This window comes from Semicossyphus pulcher, unplaced genomic scaffold (assembly GCF_022749685.1).
Source record: "Semicossyphus pulcher isolate SPU_LCO1_2020_fin unplaced genomic scaffold, fSemPul1.0.p SCAF_3, whole genome shotgun sequence".
Taxonomy (NCBI): Eukaryota; Metazoa; Chordata; class Actinopteri; order Labriformes; family Labridae; genus Semicossyphus; species Semicossyphus pulcher.
In genome coordinates, this window is record NW_027211704.1 from 10569922 (window position 1) to 10588446 (window position 18525).

General features: G+C 42.4%; 1 protein-coding gene across 5 annotated transcripts in view; it reads right to left on the reverse strand.

Annotated features, from left to right (window-relative positions):
• chd6 (chromodomain helicase DNA binding protein 6) overlaps positions 1–18525 on the reverse strand; it is an 82546-nt gene that overhangs the window by 41381 nt on the left and 22640 nt on the right. For all 5 annotated transcript variants that reach the window (XM_069679032.1, XM_069679034.1, XM_069679035.1 and 2 more), the window contains exons 3-4: positions 5898–6549; positions 3757–3880 (exon numbers count right to left, since the gene is read on the reverse strand). In XM_069679032.1, coding sequence (XP_069535133.1) covers positions 3757–3880; positions 5898–6549 — 776 coding nt within the window. The remainder of the gene's footprint in view (positions 1–3756; positions 3881–5897; positions 6550–18525) is intronic.

The window sequence follows — 18525 nt, forward strand, 5'->3', positions numbered from 1 at the left end:
GTCTTTTATCTTTCCATATCTGTAAATCAGGGAGTCTGATATCTTTTGGTACCACATTTCAATGTTATATATATTTCTTTTCCTTGAAGTGCTGTCTCTGTTACTGTGGTCTCTAGATAAAGAAAACTTTTGCTTTGGAGCACAAACTGAACCCAGAAACACAGAAAATAATTTTCAACAATAAAAAGCAAGTCGCCCTCTATAAGTCGCTGTGGCAACTGAACATTAAATAATCTTCCTTTTATGGACTTCAGGGTTCAGAAAAATCAATCAGATCAGTTAAAATGAGACTAAGCTTCATTCATCCCGAAGATAATTCTAGTGCCACATTTCTCCAAAACTATACGGCACAAAAATCAGAGTAAGAGAAGTCAGTAAAAAACGTTACTTAAAAAGTAACTCACTCACAAGCTGCTTATGTGTTTGAAGTATTTATAATCTAACTATTAAAAAAACATCTAAATAAAAGTTTTCTGATAAATTAGCTCTGAAATAGTGAGATGGACTGTGTCATGTGACTGTGGAAACCAGTGAGACATTAGAAACGTGCACACACCTGCACACAGACGCACACTTGCTGTGGTACAGCTTCTCACCTGTAGATGTGCAGCAGCATGCAACACGAGTATCAGACATTTATGTAACTGGAAATCTTCCAGATTATGACTTACTAACTTGTAATCATTATGTATCTGTTAAAACCTCAGAAGAAATATTTCCAACAGTTTCTTTGCAGGATGAACAAGCGAGACAATCATAAACAGCGCGTTATTGCAGTCATGATACTGTGCCTCTTCATCTCTCTTCTGACTTTGTATCCTGATAAAAAGCTCTACATTTCTGAAGCTGAAGAAAAAAAGGGAAGCGGACAGAAAAAGAGGGAACAGGGAACAATTTAAGGGATGAAACGAACATGAGATGGTTCAGAAGAAGACAGATGGGAATGACAGTGACTGTTTGTGTAAAAAGAAACGCTGCCATCAGCAGACAGATCTTTGTAAAGATGACAAGCTGTAAAACAGAGAGACTGTTTCTGCTGGATCCCCCGAGGGTTAAAAACACTCAGACAGAAACACTGTGGCTGTTTTTACCAAAAACAGAAGGTTGAGTTCAGCTGCGAGCTTTTATTTAAATGTTGTTCAGGTGGAAGACTTCAGGTGGTAAAGTTTAGGTGTGCAGCTGAAAGACTGATGTGTTCATACAGATTGATATATCCTACAGATGTTTAGATGCACCAAAGATGTTCAGTTTACCGTCACAAACAACAAATAAGGATCAAACAGGCACATTGATTTGAGAAAGTTGCAAATTAATTTTCTGTTGATCAACTAATCAATTGTTCCAGCCGAGGTTAAGGGTTTGATGAATGTTTGGTGTGGTAATGCAGCGATAACATGAGGGCACGTCTTTTTTCATTGTGATTCTGCCATGGCGCCGTAACGAAGCTCCTCCGTCAGGCCGCCTTTGCCATTTCAAATTGAACCATGCAACACAGCAGCAAAGCCGCCCCAGTGTGTGTTATTAAATAGATACACGTGTCCTACCGGCTCCACCGCTTAAACTGGCGTCGAGGAGGAACAACTTCGCTCCATTCAGCCTCCGTGCGTTTCACATTAAAGATGTGACAGAGGAGGAACAGTCTCGGCTTGAACTGAGAATGTAAAAGGGGCTCATGACACAGCTTTCTACATCCTTCATGCAGCGTCAAACTAGACGATTAAATCAGATTTATCAGATGATCTGAATTTACTTAAATTTCATGTTTAAAAACGAGAATCATGTTTCTATTTAACGCGAGGAGTTTGTGTCCTCAGCCGTTTGAAAAGATTTCAAACATCCGACCTTGAGCAGACCAGTCTGCTGTAGAGTGTTTGTTAAGCTCTGACAACTGACAATAGCAGCCCGACTCATTTATGACAGCGTCTCAGTCAGAGACACACACTGTCTGACTGTGTCGGAGTGGGAGACGTTGGTTAAATCGAGTGTAAAGACTTACATTTTAGGCTACATCGCCCAGCCTTACATCAAAGCAAACACAATACACTCCAGAGAGGGGGCTTTAACAATGAGCAGTGTTGTTAAAAGTTGATCTGCTGTCTGCACAGGAAGTTTTATTTTGAAAACTGTCTGGATATCCTCGGCTGTCTGCTGTGATTAGAAAAGTGTGTCATGAATGCATTATGCATGTACAACACACACAGTCTAAATATATACAGCAGCTTGTCTCGTAGTGTTGGGAATTACGGCTCTTTGAAGGGAGCCGGATCTTATGGCTCCGTAGCGGTCAGACTCGCAAACGCGCCTGCACTACATCCTCCCGTGTCAACACACGCATATTTAAAATCCCGCACTTGTAAAATGTTAAAAGAAACAGCAGAAAAAGAGCTCCAAAAGAGCCGTTCAAAAGAATTGGCTTTGACAAAAAATAAATGACTTGAGACTCGACTTGACTTGAGGCTTGATGACTTGCGTGTGTTCATGAGTTTGAATGTTAGCTGTTTAATATAAAATGATATAATTCAATGTTGTCAAGTTTCTGTTTAACTATCAAGTATGTATGAAGCGCAAACTGGGAATCATGACTGGATGACTCAAAGAGCTCCCCGGTATGTGATTGTCATGAATGGATGGCTGGCTGTCAGTCAAACTCCTCGCTATGGCAACACGCAACATCAAAGCCCCCAGCAACCTGATGTTTTTTTCCCCCAAAGAGAAGCCTTATCAGTCGTACCAATTACTCGACTCGTTACTTTACTTGCCCAAGAAAAAATGACTCGAGATTTGCTTGGGACTTGAGCAAAGATGACTTGGTCACAACACAGCTACTTTATAAGAGGCGAGTTGAGCATTTGATGGAACAGATGCAACTTTAGTAAAGCCACTCTGTTTGGCATGACAGTTGAGTATAGGCTGAAACAACCAACACAATTGTGATAGTCACATCGCAGGACATGTGATAAAGAAGCAAATTAAATGAAACATGTAAAACTGCTACTTCAGTGCTGCTTGGTGCAACAGGAAAAGTCAGCCTGATATCATGTTAGCACAGCTCTTCGCCAGAGCACACACAGACAGTCTGTGTGTCACCTGCCTTGAAACTGTAAACAAGCACCTGACGCTGCTGCTACTGTCAGACGGAATGTCCGGTGGATGATTGAGGCTTTCAATTTAATGCTGGTTAAAGCTGTGGCCACTTAAACGGACCGCTCACGGGGCAGACGTGCGGCGGAGTGTTTAGTTTACCTGCGGCGCACACACACGGCCAGTGTGGGACGGCGTAGCCGAGGGAGAGATGTGATTCTTCATATTTCATTGTGTTTGTGACGTTTGGTATAGATTCATCAGTTTGGGAATCACTGCTGTAAACAAACCCACATTTTTATGCTGGGAGATGCTTAGTTTTTACCTTTTTCAAAGCGCCATTATCAAACGCGATTATCCTGATAATTACAATTGAACACGGTAGTACTAACCGTCAGGAATTTTAACGTGAAACGGGTAATAAAACTCTTTCACCATCTTTTCCGACTCCACAATAAAGAACAAAAACAGCCTTCAAGTGAAATATTTCTCTCAGAGTCTCCCGGAGAAAAAGAGCATCATTTGTTGTGGATGACAGTTTTACTGCTGCTCTGCTCTTTCAGGCTCTCCTCACTTCATCAGTGTCCACTTCAGGGTTTTTCGAGCACAGACTCCTTCTTTCTTTTCTTCATCATTAATCTCCCTCCCTTCCATGAACTGTGAATAATATCTCACCTGGGTTTGCGGCCCCTCTGTTTTGGCGCTGAGGGGACGGGGGTCTTGCTGTTGGCCGGGCCATGGTTCTTGCTGTTGACCTTCCCGGTGGCTTTAGTGTGGAGACCCGGGGGAGGAGGAGGTGCTGCGGGAGCAAAGAGGAGTCAAATGTATTTAAATGAGATCTTTTTGGTGAGTTCATTAGCTTCAAAATAAAATGTGTATTATTTATAGAATTCATATTTTCCATTATTCTGTATGTTTGAAGGACATTCAGCATCATCTGCTTCCATAACAAACAGTTTCATCTTATTAGGTTTTCAAAATTGCAGCTTTGACAGAGAGCTAATGCATCGCCCACACACACACACACACACACACACACACACAAGCATGCATACTTATTCTTAATTAAATGTAACAATCACATCATAATCACATTAATTTATTCCAACATGTCTGATCATGATTTAAGGACATTAAAGAACAGAACAGTCATCGTCTGTTCCGTTCAATTACAGCTGAAATGTTCCTGCGCCGCTGCTCGTTGTGACAAACACACCTCTGATTACAGCACGTCAGTCTGAATGAACGCACCGAAGATTCAAACAGACTTTAAATGCTTTAGGGGCGTAGGAGGCGAATATAAACACTGTTACTGTCACAATACTGAGCTGATACTGATCAAACTTTCAGTCTGATCTTTGCTTTGTTTATCAGTTGAATAAAAATGTAACGGAGCACAGCTGATCCGTGATCCCCACAGATCACTGAGCTTGGTTTGGAATCAACTGCAGATTAAAGCAAGATTTAAAACAAACATCATTTAAAGTGCAGTTTGAATATGGCTGGATCCTGTTGCAGAGCTGCAGGGACAAACATTAATCACGAGCTTGTAAAAAAGATTGATTTGAGGCGGCTGCAGCACGCAGCAGGTTGTCAGAGCAGTTTTTGTTGGATCATTTTGACCCAGATTTAAACTTTTGAGCAACTTGGCCCAGGACAGCATTAAAGATCTGTAACTGTAAAAACACCAATACAGATATGGTCGAGAAAAAAAGTCCATGACATTAGCTGCCAATGAATTTAATAGCTGATAATCATCGGTTACGTCATTGCGTGTTTTTCATACTGTGTGCGAACATAACATCGTTTTCCAGAGCCGAGTTGCTGAGGGGTGAGCCGTCTCTCATCCTTACTATCTCTGCTGAGAGTTCATGCAAAACAGCGACCGGGTAACCAGACAGGTAAACAGAACATAGCAGAATGGCGGCGGCCGATGCAACACCGTCAACGCTGCAACGAAAAGGGAAAAAGGATCGCCTGCAGGATCTGTAAAGTGGACCTTGTTTATCACAGGAGCACGTCAGTAATGTTTATTAAAGACATATTTTTGAATGAAGAATATTTATTGTCTTAATCGTTAGTTAGCACACACTTAAAAGAACCTCGCACTACATTTAAAGCTGAGGGCTAATTGTGCGACTCATTATCTGATTAGTCGATTAATCGCTTCAATAATCAATGATGAGTTGACTATCAAAGAGTCGTTGGCTGCAGACCTAGTTATTAACTTTATAAACTGGTTGTTAAACTTCCTACCAACTGACAAATCAATTCAGGAAAGTCTCAACATAACATATAAATAGGGATGCACGATATTGGATTTTTTGCCGATATCCGATATGCCGATATTTTCCAACCCTTTTTGCCAATTTTGATACCGATATATTAGGCACATGGTTTTTTTCCACCTCATTGCTGCAGAGAACATCATCATCTCCCCTGTAGTGGACTTGATAACATGCCTACTCTTATTGTTGTGGCCCACTGGCAGAGGCAGAAATAACATAATACAGTGCTTTTTGAAATGTACACATTTAGTGGGCAATATGAGAAAACTACTTAAACTTGGGTTATGTATAACATTTCGTATTTATTTGTATTTAACATTTTCTTTTCTTTTTTTAGGGAATCATCGAGCATTCAGGCACAATCAAAGTGTTATCGGCAGAAAATATCGCCATTTTCAAGCCATAATCTGCAGATACCGCTAACGTGCCGATAACATTGTGCATCCCCACAAATAAAACATAACATCCTCCCACAGAAAAACACTTTGCACCTTCCACTCCACACACACACACACACACCCTGATTACCTTGATTAGGCGGTAGAGGAGGCAGGACTTTGACTTTGGGTTTCCTTCCTCTCTTCCCAGGCACCTTTACAGGCACCTGGGCTGCTCCGGAGGCCACCTGTCCACCTGCCGCTCTCCCCCCTGTCACATTCTTCAGCTCTGTCCTACTCTCCTTCCTTCCCTCCTTCCCCTTTGTCCTTCGCTCCCTTTTCTCCTTCCCCTCCTTAGGCTCCTTAGGCTCCTTGCTCCTCCTCAGTGTGACCACTGTCGCCTCCTTCTCCTCTTTTCGTTTCTTTGGTTTGCTGCTCTCCCTGTCCGCCGCCTCCGCTCCTCTCTCCCGCTCTCTCTTGTCCTTTTTCCTTCGTTTCTTCTTCACCCTCCCTCCTCCTCCTCCTCCTCCATCGTCCTCCTCGCTCAAGGAGGAAGGAGGTCTAGGGGCACCTCCAGAGCGCTTAGTGGCGTGGGCCCCGGACGCCGCGCAGTGATTGGACGTCGCCGTGCTGCCCACAGGGGTGAGGAGGCGGAGCTGGTCCTTGGGACCCACGACCAGGTGACCCCGTGGGATTGTGGGAACTGTGGTTTGTGCGTTACTTTTTTGGTCCGAGGCAGAGGAGGAGGAGGAGGCTGCAGAGGAGGCCGGAGTAGGAGTGTGCTTCAGGAGACCAGTGAACATCTGAAAGAGAAATATTATCATTATCAGACCGTTTCTAATTCTGTGACTTACTCCAGCTCTACTTTAACAAGTTGTTTTTAAGCTGTCAATGAACACTTCCTGTTTGGATGTTTCAAAGTAAAAGAGTCCAACAGTTAAACAGGCTTTCCTGATGGTCTTTTAATGTGAAATGTTGGCATAAAGAAGTTTTAAAGAAGAAAAAAAAGTGGAGGAAAAGATGGAGAAAAAAAGTTTAAGGAAACAATGAAACATGGTGATAATAAAGCATCAAACATGTCCATCACTTTGCCAATCATTTGTCCACAGCCTCTGAATACTACTACTTTGTGCTACACATCCTAAACCTCTGAACCACCAACACTCTAAGTATTACAACTATTTATTTGCTTTTCAGTGAGCTGTATGATCCATGTTTTCTTAACTTTGTGATGTTACTGGCTGATGATTCAATGTCTCACAGAGCAGCGAGTGTTATACCACTTTCCCACCGAAATTAGCGTGTTGACGCAGGTTTTTCAGACCCGGGAAGACCCACTTATAAATGCCGATTGTCTCTTTTCCCATTGCCAGTGAAGTATACTTCTGTCGGTCTCTTTTCTGCTGCGTCACCGTCTGACATTACAAATGTGCCTAAAACAGGGTTAGTAAACAGTGAAGATGTTACGGTGGTTAGGTCTTTATTGTATCTGTTGATCTCATTCAGTGTGCTTATCAAACTTGGCGCCTACATATTTGGAACGATGTTCGAGCGCTGCTCGGACGGAGACGGGCAGAATTTGTAGCTGAGATGACAAGGAGTCGCAGTAGCGTGTTAACATGGGTTTTGTGTCCCCATCAATGCCGAACGGAGCCGAGGCGATAATTACCCGGGTCTACTGCAGGGTCTGAATGCCGATTGTAACCTTTCCCATTAAGCAAAAAAGGTCACGGGTGTTAGTGGGTTTTTCAACCAGTGGAAGGAGACAGCAGCAGGAGAGCAGTTTAACATCAGTGCTGCTAACATGTGACTGTGCTCAGAGTGTAAATCCAGTAAATGCCGCAAACAGTATTAAAGGGGGGGGGGGGGGGGGTGGTTAAGAATATATATAACTGCCCCTGCTTTCTATGCTGTAGTTTCTTTTGAAACATGAATTTCATCACTTCCTGTAAAGCAGAGAAACTTTCCCAGAAAGAGCCGCACTCTCTGAACAGTGAACGCTGTTGTTGAAGACTGTAGAGAGCACTCAACACGAAGGAGGAGAAACTGTGACTAAACACTGTCAGCTGTGTCACACTGTTTTTATACATCAGCATTAATCACAGTATGACTGCAGCATGTCCAGTCACTAACTGAGCATCACCCAGTACATGAAACAAATGACACGATATGAAAGACAGAGAGTTACAGCCACAAAACGTCTGCAGCCGTGCACTCACATGATATGTGTCACATCTTCATACTATAGGAGGGTTTGTTCTTCAGGTTTTGGCCTCCCCTCGTGCAGGAACATAAATGTTTCGGCTCCCTCGGGTCGACCTCAAACCCAACGATGTTTTAAGTGACCAGACTGCTGCACAACTTTCAGATGTCTGAATGAAAACCTGAGAGTTTTGCAGGAGTTGAGACGCGTTTCTTTCATCTCCAACGTTTGGTATCTAAATCTCTTAAAGTCAAACATGTTTAATATAATTGATGTTTGAGTCTGTGTTAAAGCAAATATCTAAGCATGATGATATGAACATTGTGTCTCTGCACCACCAAACAGTAAGCAGCAAACCAGCTAGATAGTAAAGGGGACTCCTGGGAGGGCTGCTGTCACCGTGTTCTCTCTAAATGAGACCCCAGAGTTGGACGCTAGCTTGCCGTTAGCACACAGCGTTAGCCTGCAATAGTAGCTCCAATGAGAGTTGTAAGAAGAGAGGAGCAAAATGCCTCTCTGCTGACCTGCTAGCTCATACTGCTAACCCAGCTAACTTTAGCACAGATACCACAAACCACTGAACACACAATGACAGCTGTGGACAAAAGCTGCTTCTGTTTCTGCTCCATTGTTTGTGTCTCTTCTTGTACATTTACACCAAGAGCATGATGGGAAATAATCCCAACAGGAAACTAGTTGAAGTTTCGTAAACAGAGAGGCTGCACGCTTCCCAGTCTTTGTAAGAGAGGGTCAGACTTTAGGCTTTTTAAAGACTATCACAATCTTCAGCGACACCTGCAAAAGCTGCACAGACTCTGAAACACCTGCTCTGCTGCTGCTCGTCTGCACGACCTGCAGCAGTCCTGTAGATAAAAGGCTCAGACATGAGGAGGGAAGAGAAGCTTAGATATGATGTTATGCGTGTATATTATAATGAGGCTCCGCTGTCTGCATAAACACTTTAACCATAAATATTCATGACCAGTAGGTGGACCTCAAGGTCAGCGTAGCATGTGGGAACACGGCTCCATCCATTTAAATCTAAACTGCAGAGACGCTTCAATACGCACTGATCACTTTGCGTCACGTACACAAAGACTGCGGATTGAGGAGGTTAAACACAGCTGGTGACGAAGTCAGGAGTGTTTTAATCTGGAGTTTCTGACCCTTTGCATCAGCTGATGTTCCTGCAGGCTGCATCAGAGACAGGTCAAAGTCAGTTTTCATCACTGCTTCTGCGTTGTTTCTGCCACAGGAACAGATTTGGGGGTAGAAAAGTTCAGACTCAGACAGTCTGTTGAGGCTTCAATCCACCCTGTGTAAGTGATGCTTCACTCTTCTATCAAAGCAGAATACAAGATGAGAAAGAAAGTCTACAAGTTATAATTTAAAAACAAACTCCAGAATCATTTTAAATACTGGATGTGAATAAACTTCCGCCCATGACAGCTGATTCATTTATATCAGCCGATAACAAAAGACATCAATACAACAGCACCAGTAACTGCAGCCTGACAGACCTTTTGTTGCAGTGTTCACAAAAACAGTTGTTTTCACTGCTGCTGTATTGGATTACATGATAGTTTCTATCTATTAATGAAGACGTGAGCAGCCTGAGACATCACCTTAAAGTCTAGTTAAAGCAGGAAGTGAGAAGTGGTAAGAGCCAGAACATCCATGGCAAATATAATCATCATTATCAGAGCCACAGAGTGATCTACCTTCACACAATGAGCCTCAACAGGACATCCTTGTTTGCATAATTCTCTCTCAAAAGGATCTAAAATAAAAAAGTTGTTAAATGTTCATTGATGACATCACTATGATACATAACATGATAGGGCTGCATAATTAATCTGATATTAATCCTGATCAAGACTTTTGTCTTCCCCCGATTAAATAAACATGATTGACGGTGATATTGACGTTTGCTCCGCCCGTAGAAGCCTCCAGCCGCCTCCAGGGGGCGACGGAGAGGTTTTGGCTTCACTTTTGGGGGAGCTGGCGTGTCATGTGATGAGCGCCTACCTTGCAGAGTGGAAGAGTAAACAACAGAGACTGGAAAAGCCAGATGAGCAGATGAATGCAGCCTGTGAGTTTGCACTAAAATAAGATGGTGAATTAAGTAGAATAAAAATGGTAAAATAAGATACGACCTTGTACGAATCTGGTTCTGTAATCTGTTATAGACATAAGAAAGTATTATTAATGGAGCCCCAATTTAACAATCAGCCGATCTATCAATATTGAACCTGATCAATACTGAATGAGCACTGAGTGTCAGGAGGAACTGAAGGATGCGCCTTTATCCACTCTGAAGGTCGTATTGACGACAGGGAGTCAATAATCTGTGTGTGTGTGTGTGTGTGTGTGTGTGTGTGTGTGTGTGTGTGTGTGTGTGTGTGTGTGAGTGTGTGTGTGTGTGTGTGTGTGTGATTTACATCGATATAAGCTGCTGATGGACAGTTGGCTCCTTACAGAGTTGTTCCTCTGGTGCAGACGGCTGAACAGAAGCCAGACTGAAAGCACCTTACATTATATAATTATAATATATTAATGTTATTAATGTTCGATTTTCAAGAAGAAGGAGGTGGAGAAGGAGGCCATGGAGAAGCAGATGAGGATGAAAAGACGTAAATTAAGTAGTAGAAGAAGACGGAGACGACAGAGAATAAAAAGAATACACAAAGAAGAAGAAGAAGCAGACAAAGATGAAGAAGAATTACAGAACGAGCAAAAGAAGAAAAAGGAGGAGGAGGAGACCATGGAGATGGAGATGAGGAAGAAGTAGAATAAGAAGTAAAAGTAGTAGAAGAAGTAGAAGAGAAAAAGTTAAAGAAGAAAAAGAAGCAGGAGGAGGGGAGCATGGAGGAGGAGATGAGGAGGAAGGAGGTAGAGGAAAAGAAGAAAACATAGAAGCAGAAGAAATAGAAGAGCAAAAGGTAAAGAAGAAAAGGAGACCATAGAGAAGAGTAATGAGAAAACGCTGAAGAAAGAGAAGGAGACCATGGAGAAGGAGATGAGGATGAAAAAGAAGTAAAGGAAACAGTAGTAGTAGAAGAAGAAGACAACAGATAAAAAGAAAACACAAAGAAGAAGAAGAATTAGAGAACAAGCAGAAGAAGAAGAAAAAGGAGACCATGGACAAGGAGATGAGGAGGAAGAATAAGTAGAAGAAGTTAAGAAGAAGAAGTAGAAGAGAAAAAGTTAAAGAAGAAAAAGAAGCAGGAGGAGGAGACCATGGAGGAGGAGATGAGGAGGAAGGAGAAAGAGGATGAGGAGGAGATGTAGAAGCAGAAGACCTGGAAGAGTAAAAGGTACAGATACCATACAGCTAAATGAGACCCAGTGTGCTGCGTCCTCTTGTATATAAACTCCATACATTAAAACATGAAGTCATCAGCCAATCAGAGCAGGCCGTCTGGCTTCAGATACATAAACATGTACGGACCAGCAGCTGTCAGACTGTCTGACATACACACAGCTCAGCGTTACATACAGGCTGCTGCACCGTCTGTCTCTGTACTCTGCTGTCTGTGAGCTCTGTCCATCTCTGCATCATGTGACAGACTGTGCGTATGTTTCCGTGTCACCGGCACACACCGACACACACTCCAACACAAACTCTAACAGACTCACTAACACATTTCAGCTCTGGCACAGGAAGTGATCGTGTTTCTGAAAACAGGCCAGAGCGGCTCATCACTGTGATTCTGTGAAACCCTGAATCACAACACAGCTGATGGAAACACAGACTTTAAAACACATCACAACACACACACACACACGAGTCTGAGACAGGTTGTCACAGAGACGGCTGCATGTTTCCTCTGACAGCCAATCAGAGAGAGCGATATGAACATCTGTATTTAGAGACCAGAGAGAGCACGGAGCACGCTCAGTCGCCGGGTCAGGCTGTGTGTGCGTGTTTGTGTCTGCATGCAAATGTTCATGTGGCGCGCGTGTGTGTATTTATATCTGCAGGAAGTGTGTGCGTGTCATGTTGATGTATGTCCAGGCGTGTGTGAGACGAGGAGCAGGTGTGTGTGTGTGTGTGTGTGTGTGTGTGTGTGTGTGTGTGTGTGTGTGTGTGTGTGTGTGTGTGTGTGTCTGTAGCGTGTCGTGAGGATGGTGCAGCTGCACACACAGGTACCATCTCAGTGAATCACACACACACACACACACACACACACACACACACACACACACACACACACACACACACGCACACACACACACGCACACACGCACACACACACGCACACACACACACGCACAGCAGCGTCCTCGCCAGTTGGTTTGGGATGGAGGGGGGTATCGGAGCGGTTGCCTTGGAAACTGGCTCCCTGTGGTAACCCTTTCATTGCCATCACTGGTTCCCGACTCTCTCTCCATCCACCTGTCTGTCTGACGGATGGAATCTGTATCTTCTTGTTTGTTCATCTAAAAGTATACCTGTCTGTCTGCCTGCCTGTCTAAATATCTAACTGCCTGTCTGTCTGTCTGTCTGTCTGTCTTAATAGTTAGAGTCTGTCTGTCTGTCTGTCTAAAATTCTAAAGTATGTCTGTTTGTTTTAATAAGTAAACTGTCTGTCTGTCTGTCTTAATAAATAAACAGTCTGTCTGTCTGTCTCAATAAAAAACAGCATGTCTGTCCGTCTGAGTCTGTCTGTCTCTCTTAATAAATAAACAGTCTGTCTGTCTGTCTTAGTAAATGAACTGTCTGTCTGTCTGTCTGTCTGTCTCAATAAAAAAAACAGCATGTCTGTCTGTCTCTCTTAATAAATAAACAGTATGTCTGTTTGTCTCTCTTAATAAATAAACAGTATGTCTCTGTCTTAATAAATAAACTGTCTGTCTGTCTGTCTGTCTCAATAAAAAAACAGCATGTCTGTCTGTCTGAGTCTGTCTGTCTCTCTTAATAAATAAACAGTTTGTCTCTGTCTTAATAAATAAACTGTCTGTCTATCTGTTTGTCTTAATAAATAAACTGTATGTCTGTCTGTCTTAATAAAACTGTCTGTCTGTCTGTCTTAATAAAACTGTCTGTCTGTCTGTCTGTCTGTCTGTCTTAATAAACTGTCTGTCTGTCAGTCTGTCTGCCTGCCTTAATAAATAAACAGCCTGTCTGTCTGTCTGTCTGTCTGTCTGTCTGTCTGTCTGTCTGTCTGTCTTAATAAATAAACAGCCTATCTTAATGAATTGTCTGTCTGCCTGTCTTGATTGTCTGTCTGTCGTAATATATAGAGTCTGTCTGTCCTAATAAATAAACAGCCTATCTGCCTGTCTTAATGAATTGTCTGTCTGCCTGTCTGTCTGTCTTGATTGTCTGTCTGTCTTAATATATAGAGTCTGTCTGTCCTAATAAATAAACAGCCTATCTGCCTGTCTTAATGAATTGTCTGTCTGTCTGTCTGTCTGTCATTGCGTGTCTATGTCTAACAATCTACTCTGTAGACTTGATATCAGGTGGCTGTCTGTCTAAATTTCTCAAGTATGTCTGTCTGCCTGTCTGTTTTAATAAATAAACAGTTTGTCTCTGCCTTAATAAATAAACTTTCTGTCTATCTGTTTGTCTTAATAAATAAACTGTATGTCTGTCTGTCTTAATAAAACTGTCTGTCTGTCTGTCTTAATAAAACTGTCTGTCTGTCTGTCTGTCTTAATAAAAAAACAGCCTGTCTGTCTGAGTCTGTCTTAATAAACTGTCTGTCTGTCAGTTGGTCTGCCTGTCTTAATAAATAAACAGCCTGTCTGTCTGTCTGTCTGTTTGTCTGTCTGTGCGTGTCTATGTCTAACAATCTACTCTGTAGACTTGATATCAGGTGATTGGATGTGACAGGTGAATCATGCCTCTCTTTACTCTGCTCTGATTGGCCGGTGGCCTCTATACCTGAGTTAAACTAAAGATAGAAACTGTTTCACTGCTGCTGAAACATCCACAGGAGCCATTTAAACAGTTTTTCTACCAATTTAACCTAAAATATGTTAAAACAGAGCCCAGCTTTAAAAATCCACCTGAATCAATAATGACCCTCCTCGTCTGCCATCCAGCCGTGCAGGTAAAGAATGCTCAGTAATCCAGGCTCAGACCTCTTCAAACCTGCAGGACCCAGACTGATGTTTTCAGATCTGCTCTCCAGATTAAAGTCTATTTAAAGGAGTCATCAAAAGGAAATATGTCAGAGGAATGGAGCGCAGTCCATCGCAGCTGCTCCTCCAAACTTCTACTGGACATTCAATTTAAAAGAGAATATGTTCTGTTCTAGTTAAGTATCTTCACGTACCCAGTCATATTAAAATGTCTTCATTCAAGCAGCTTCTCTTATTTTTTTAGTCCGTTTCTGTTATTAACCGAGTTATTCATTATTTAAGAATGAATTAAGATTATATCTATGTGTGTTTTCCCTTTAAATACACAGATAATAAAGTGAATCATTTTCATCTCTGAGTGCGCTCCCTGAAATGATGAAGGACTTGAGTGTAAGTAGGACACTCGACCAGAATGAGCAACAACAGAATCTCTGCTCGCCAACTGGGACACGTTCACACGATGCCACAAACTTCACCTGACACAGAGCGAGCTGAAGAAACACACTGCTTCTGCTCACCTTTCTGTCACCTCCACACAACCCACAAACACTTCTTATCTCTTAAAGGAGGAAAGAAGTGCGACAGGCAGCACAATGAGAATTTGTCGCGTATACAAGAAACAAGATGCTTTTATTTTATTATTCAGATGTTTTTTCTACATCTTCTTCCTCGCAGATGTAATCACCCAGATTCAGCACAGATCAATGACACCCATCTTATATCCATTTAACAAATGTCATCTCCTCCTGCTCAGTTTAAAACATCTCCTCTCACTCTACAGGACTGTAAAAATCAACCAGTGCCCAGTTTGATGAGCTGTTTGCTAGGATCAGTACCAGGATTTCTCTGATTGACACCTACCACTGGCGTTCTGTTTCAGCTGTGGAGCGCCTGTCCATCTGTCTCCGCTGAGTGGCAGTTTCACTGAATCAAGCAAGTCACACATGTGCTGAAATCTGTCTTACTACAGCGCTATGAACCCAAAATAAACAGATGTTACTGAGATTTAATGACAATAAACAGGTTGAAAGGATGCTGTAAAAAGTCTTATGTCATGCTTTGTCAGGTCTGTCTGCAAGATGGCAAGAAAGCCACTTTAAAATGACTGTTTTCTGATTAAACCTCAAGACATCTGCGGGGTATACTACGAGTTCAACACACCCAGGGTCTCTTTTCCTGATCTGGCTTCACTTAACCTGACAAAGGAGATCGCGCTGAGCAGTCACAAGACAAACTCGATAAGTCAGCCCAGGGCTTCTATGAGCGCGTTCACATTAAAGAGGCATTGTTTGGAGCAAACGACCAATCTAAACACGCTGATCGGCACATTTTACAAACTCAGAGCAAACTATGATTTCAGAAGGATATGAAGAAATTACACATAACCCAGACTAAAGTCCACTCAGCTGCAGCTACTCAATGCAGGAAGGACAAATAGCAAAAAATGTAAATGTGCAAATATAATAATACTACTGCCCCATCATTAGAGCATGATATACTTATTATAACACTCGTGTGTTAAATGAGATTAAAACATTGCACAGATGTATTTTCGTTAGTGGCAGATTTAGACCTCATTCTCTCAGCTGTATCAAACGGACCCATGAAGCAAATATAAAATAAATAGGCTATAAAATTTAACACAATTTAAAGCTGTACAACTGCTTACTTTCATATCTTAAGAGTACTTCCGGCTTCAGTTTTAGAGATGTACATCAGTAAAGCACGATGAATATCTTTCATGAATATATTTTAAAAACTCATACGCTGACGTGTTTTACCGGTCTCTCTCTCTCCCTCCTCCCTCTCAGGATCTGCTCACAGAGCTCCTGAATCAAGAGACCTGATTGGTCAGTAGGTGGTGTGTAGTTCAGGTTAATCTCGGATATAAACTGCTCCAGAGCAAGTTAGGTGTTCAGCATAAGTTACCATGGTGATCTACCCCGGTAAGAAATGAACCACCTTCATAGTACTGAAAACTCGGAGTTAACCCTGAAGTTACCTCAGTAACCGCAAATCCTGCTTCGTAGTATAGCCCCCAGGAGAATCTCAGACACCAATACATTCAGCCCTTTCTGCAGCCTCTTTAATGCACTATAAAAGATGCAACAGGGTTTTAATACATGAAAATAAACAAAGAACATTTTCCTCTCTCATCAGTCGCTCCATGCTCGACTGCTTTCCCTCCTCAGACAGAAAAAAACGACTCTGCAGACACAGTTAGGGGTAACCTAGAAGCTAAAATTAGCCGCTAAGCTAACAGGCTCAGTAATGACCCTGCTGCAGTTTCCACACACACACACACACACACAGACACACTCACAACATAACGTCATGGTTGAATGTGCTTACACAAGTGACTACACACACACACACACACACACACACACACACACACACAGTTTCTGTCTCACTCCCACACGGACTCTGCATGGCTCAATGTGCTTACATGAATGACTACATACACACATGACTTACTACAGCACTGCTTAAACACACACACACACACCTACACACACACACAAACACACAAATATTCGCTTCACAGCTCAATGTGCTAACATGAGCAGCTACATACATAAAAACAACTTTAAAAGAAGCACGAACACACGGTTTTTGTGCAAACACACTCTTCCTCTTTGCACAAAAACACTCCCTCTCTCTCTCTTTCTCTTTCTCTCTCTCTCTCTCACACACACACACACACACAGTGACGTGCTGCAGTGTAGCACGCTCTGCCAGCCGAGCGAGTGCAGCTGAGGGAGGCTGCCTGCACTCACGCTGCCTATGAATCAATAATACTGCCACACACACACACACACACACACACACGCACACAGTGTCTGTCTCTGTGTCACAAATATAGACCACGAGCACTGCAGTCTCATCAATGCTGCTGCCTCCTTGCACAGCTACAACACCAGGCAGGAGTAGAGGACGGGGCTAACACTGATGCTAAGCTAACACCCATTTCAGCACTGTTTGTCTCCTGCGTGAGGGGTCGACACGTGTGCAGGAAAAACATGCTCCGTTACGTTTTACACGTCGATCAGCTTCTTAAAGGAATTATTTGAGAGCAGAATTAGTCTTGACGTCAACACAGCACAGACTGTGGGAGTCACGTTGAACTAAACAACGCTTGCAGTGATTGGCTGCAAGCAAAACAAATAAGAATCATGTGTTTTTATTCTAGATTTCATATCTGAAACGTCACCTGTTCAAATGAGCTGTGGATCTTGTTGCTTTCTTGACCTTCTTTAGTTGTCGTTCATAACTTTCTCCTCTACAATAAAGCCTAAATATGTTGTCATTTTCCTTAAATGAAAACTTCCTTTAACTAAGTTAATGAAGGAAGTGTGATTCTTACATTTGACCTATCCAACGACCAATACAAGACCAATATAAGATAACATAAAACCAGAAAACAAGAGTCGTATGGAAACCAAAGATTCCACCAAAAAGAGGAATTTCTCCTGAGATAACAGATGCATTCCTGTTGTGTCAAATTAAAAGAAAATAAGGAGAGAAGTAGGAGGAGGCGAGGGAGGAAGAGGAGGCGGGGGACGCGCTGCAGACGTTTCAGCTGTTCTGGTGAGCACACAGAGAGGATCAAAGCGAGAGGATCTGGGCCTCAGACTGAAGAGAATTCGCTCCTTTTTTCTCGGCGTTACCTTGAAGTGCAGACGACCCAGATTCTGTCTGTTCCTGCTGATTCATGAAACGTGGAGGAAAAATACTGGAGGGAAAAAAGTGAACAGACGTTCCCTTAATATGCATCCATCACATGAGGGAGCACTACAGTGTGAACGCTGCCTGCATGGATATATGGCAGATGATGTGGGACTTTGTGTTAGAATGTGCAGGAACCAGGGTGGACTTATCAATTAGTCAATCATAATATTTAATGGAACATAGAAGTAGTTCACAATTAATTTCATTATATCATTCATCGATGACAAATATGAGCACGTGCATCTTTTCTCTGTTTATATGCCGCCATGAACTTTCCGCGGGCTGTTGGAGAGACGGACGTGACTGCTGAAAACTTCGTGTTCTGAAAATGTTTCAATATTTACTGCAGATTTATAACAGATACAGTCAATGATTCACCATCCCTTTAAGAACAGGAGTGGAGGGAGTATCTAAGGAGGAGGAAAGAAAGTAGAAGGAGGAGGAGAAGAAAAACACTAGAACGATAAAAAAGAAGGAAAGAAAGAGCAGAAGTCGTAAAAGAACTATAAGCAGTACAAGAATAAGCAACAGTAGAAGAAGAAAAAGTAGTTGTCGAACAAGAAGATAAAGTAGTTGTAGAAGAAGAAGAAGTAGTAGTAGCAGGAGGGAAGATTAGTGGAAGTAGAAGAAGAAAAAGTAGTAGTAGAGGAAGAAGAAAAAGAAGAAGAGGAGGGCTCGTCAAGGAACGGGCATAGATACCCATCTGGGTACTTTGCCCAAAAGTTGTGGCCCCGCCCCCTTTCGGGTGAAA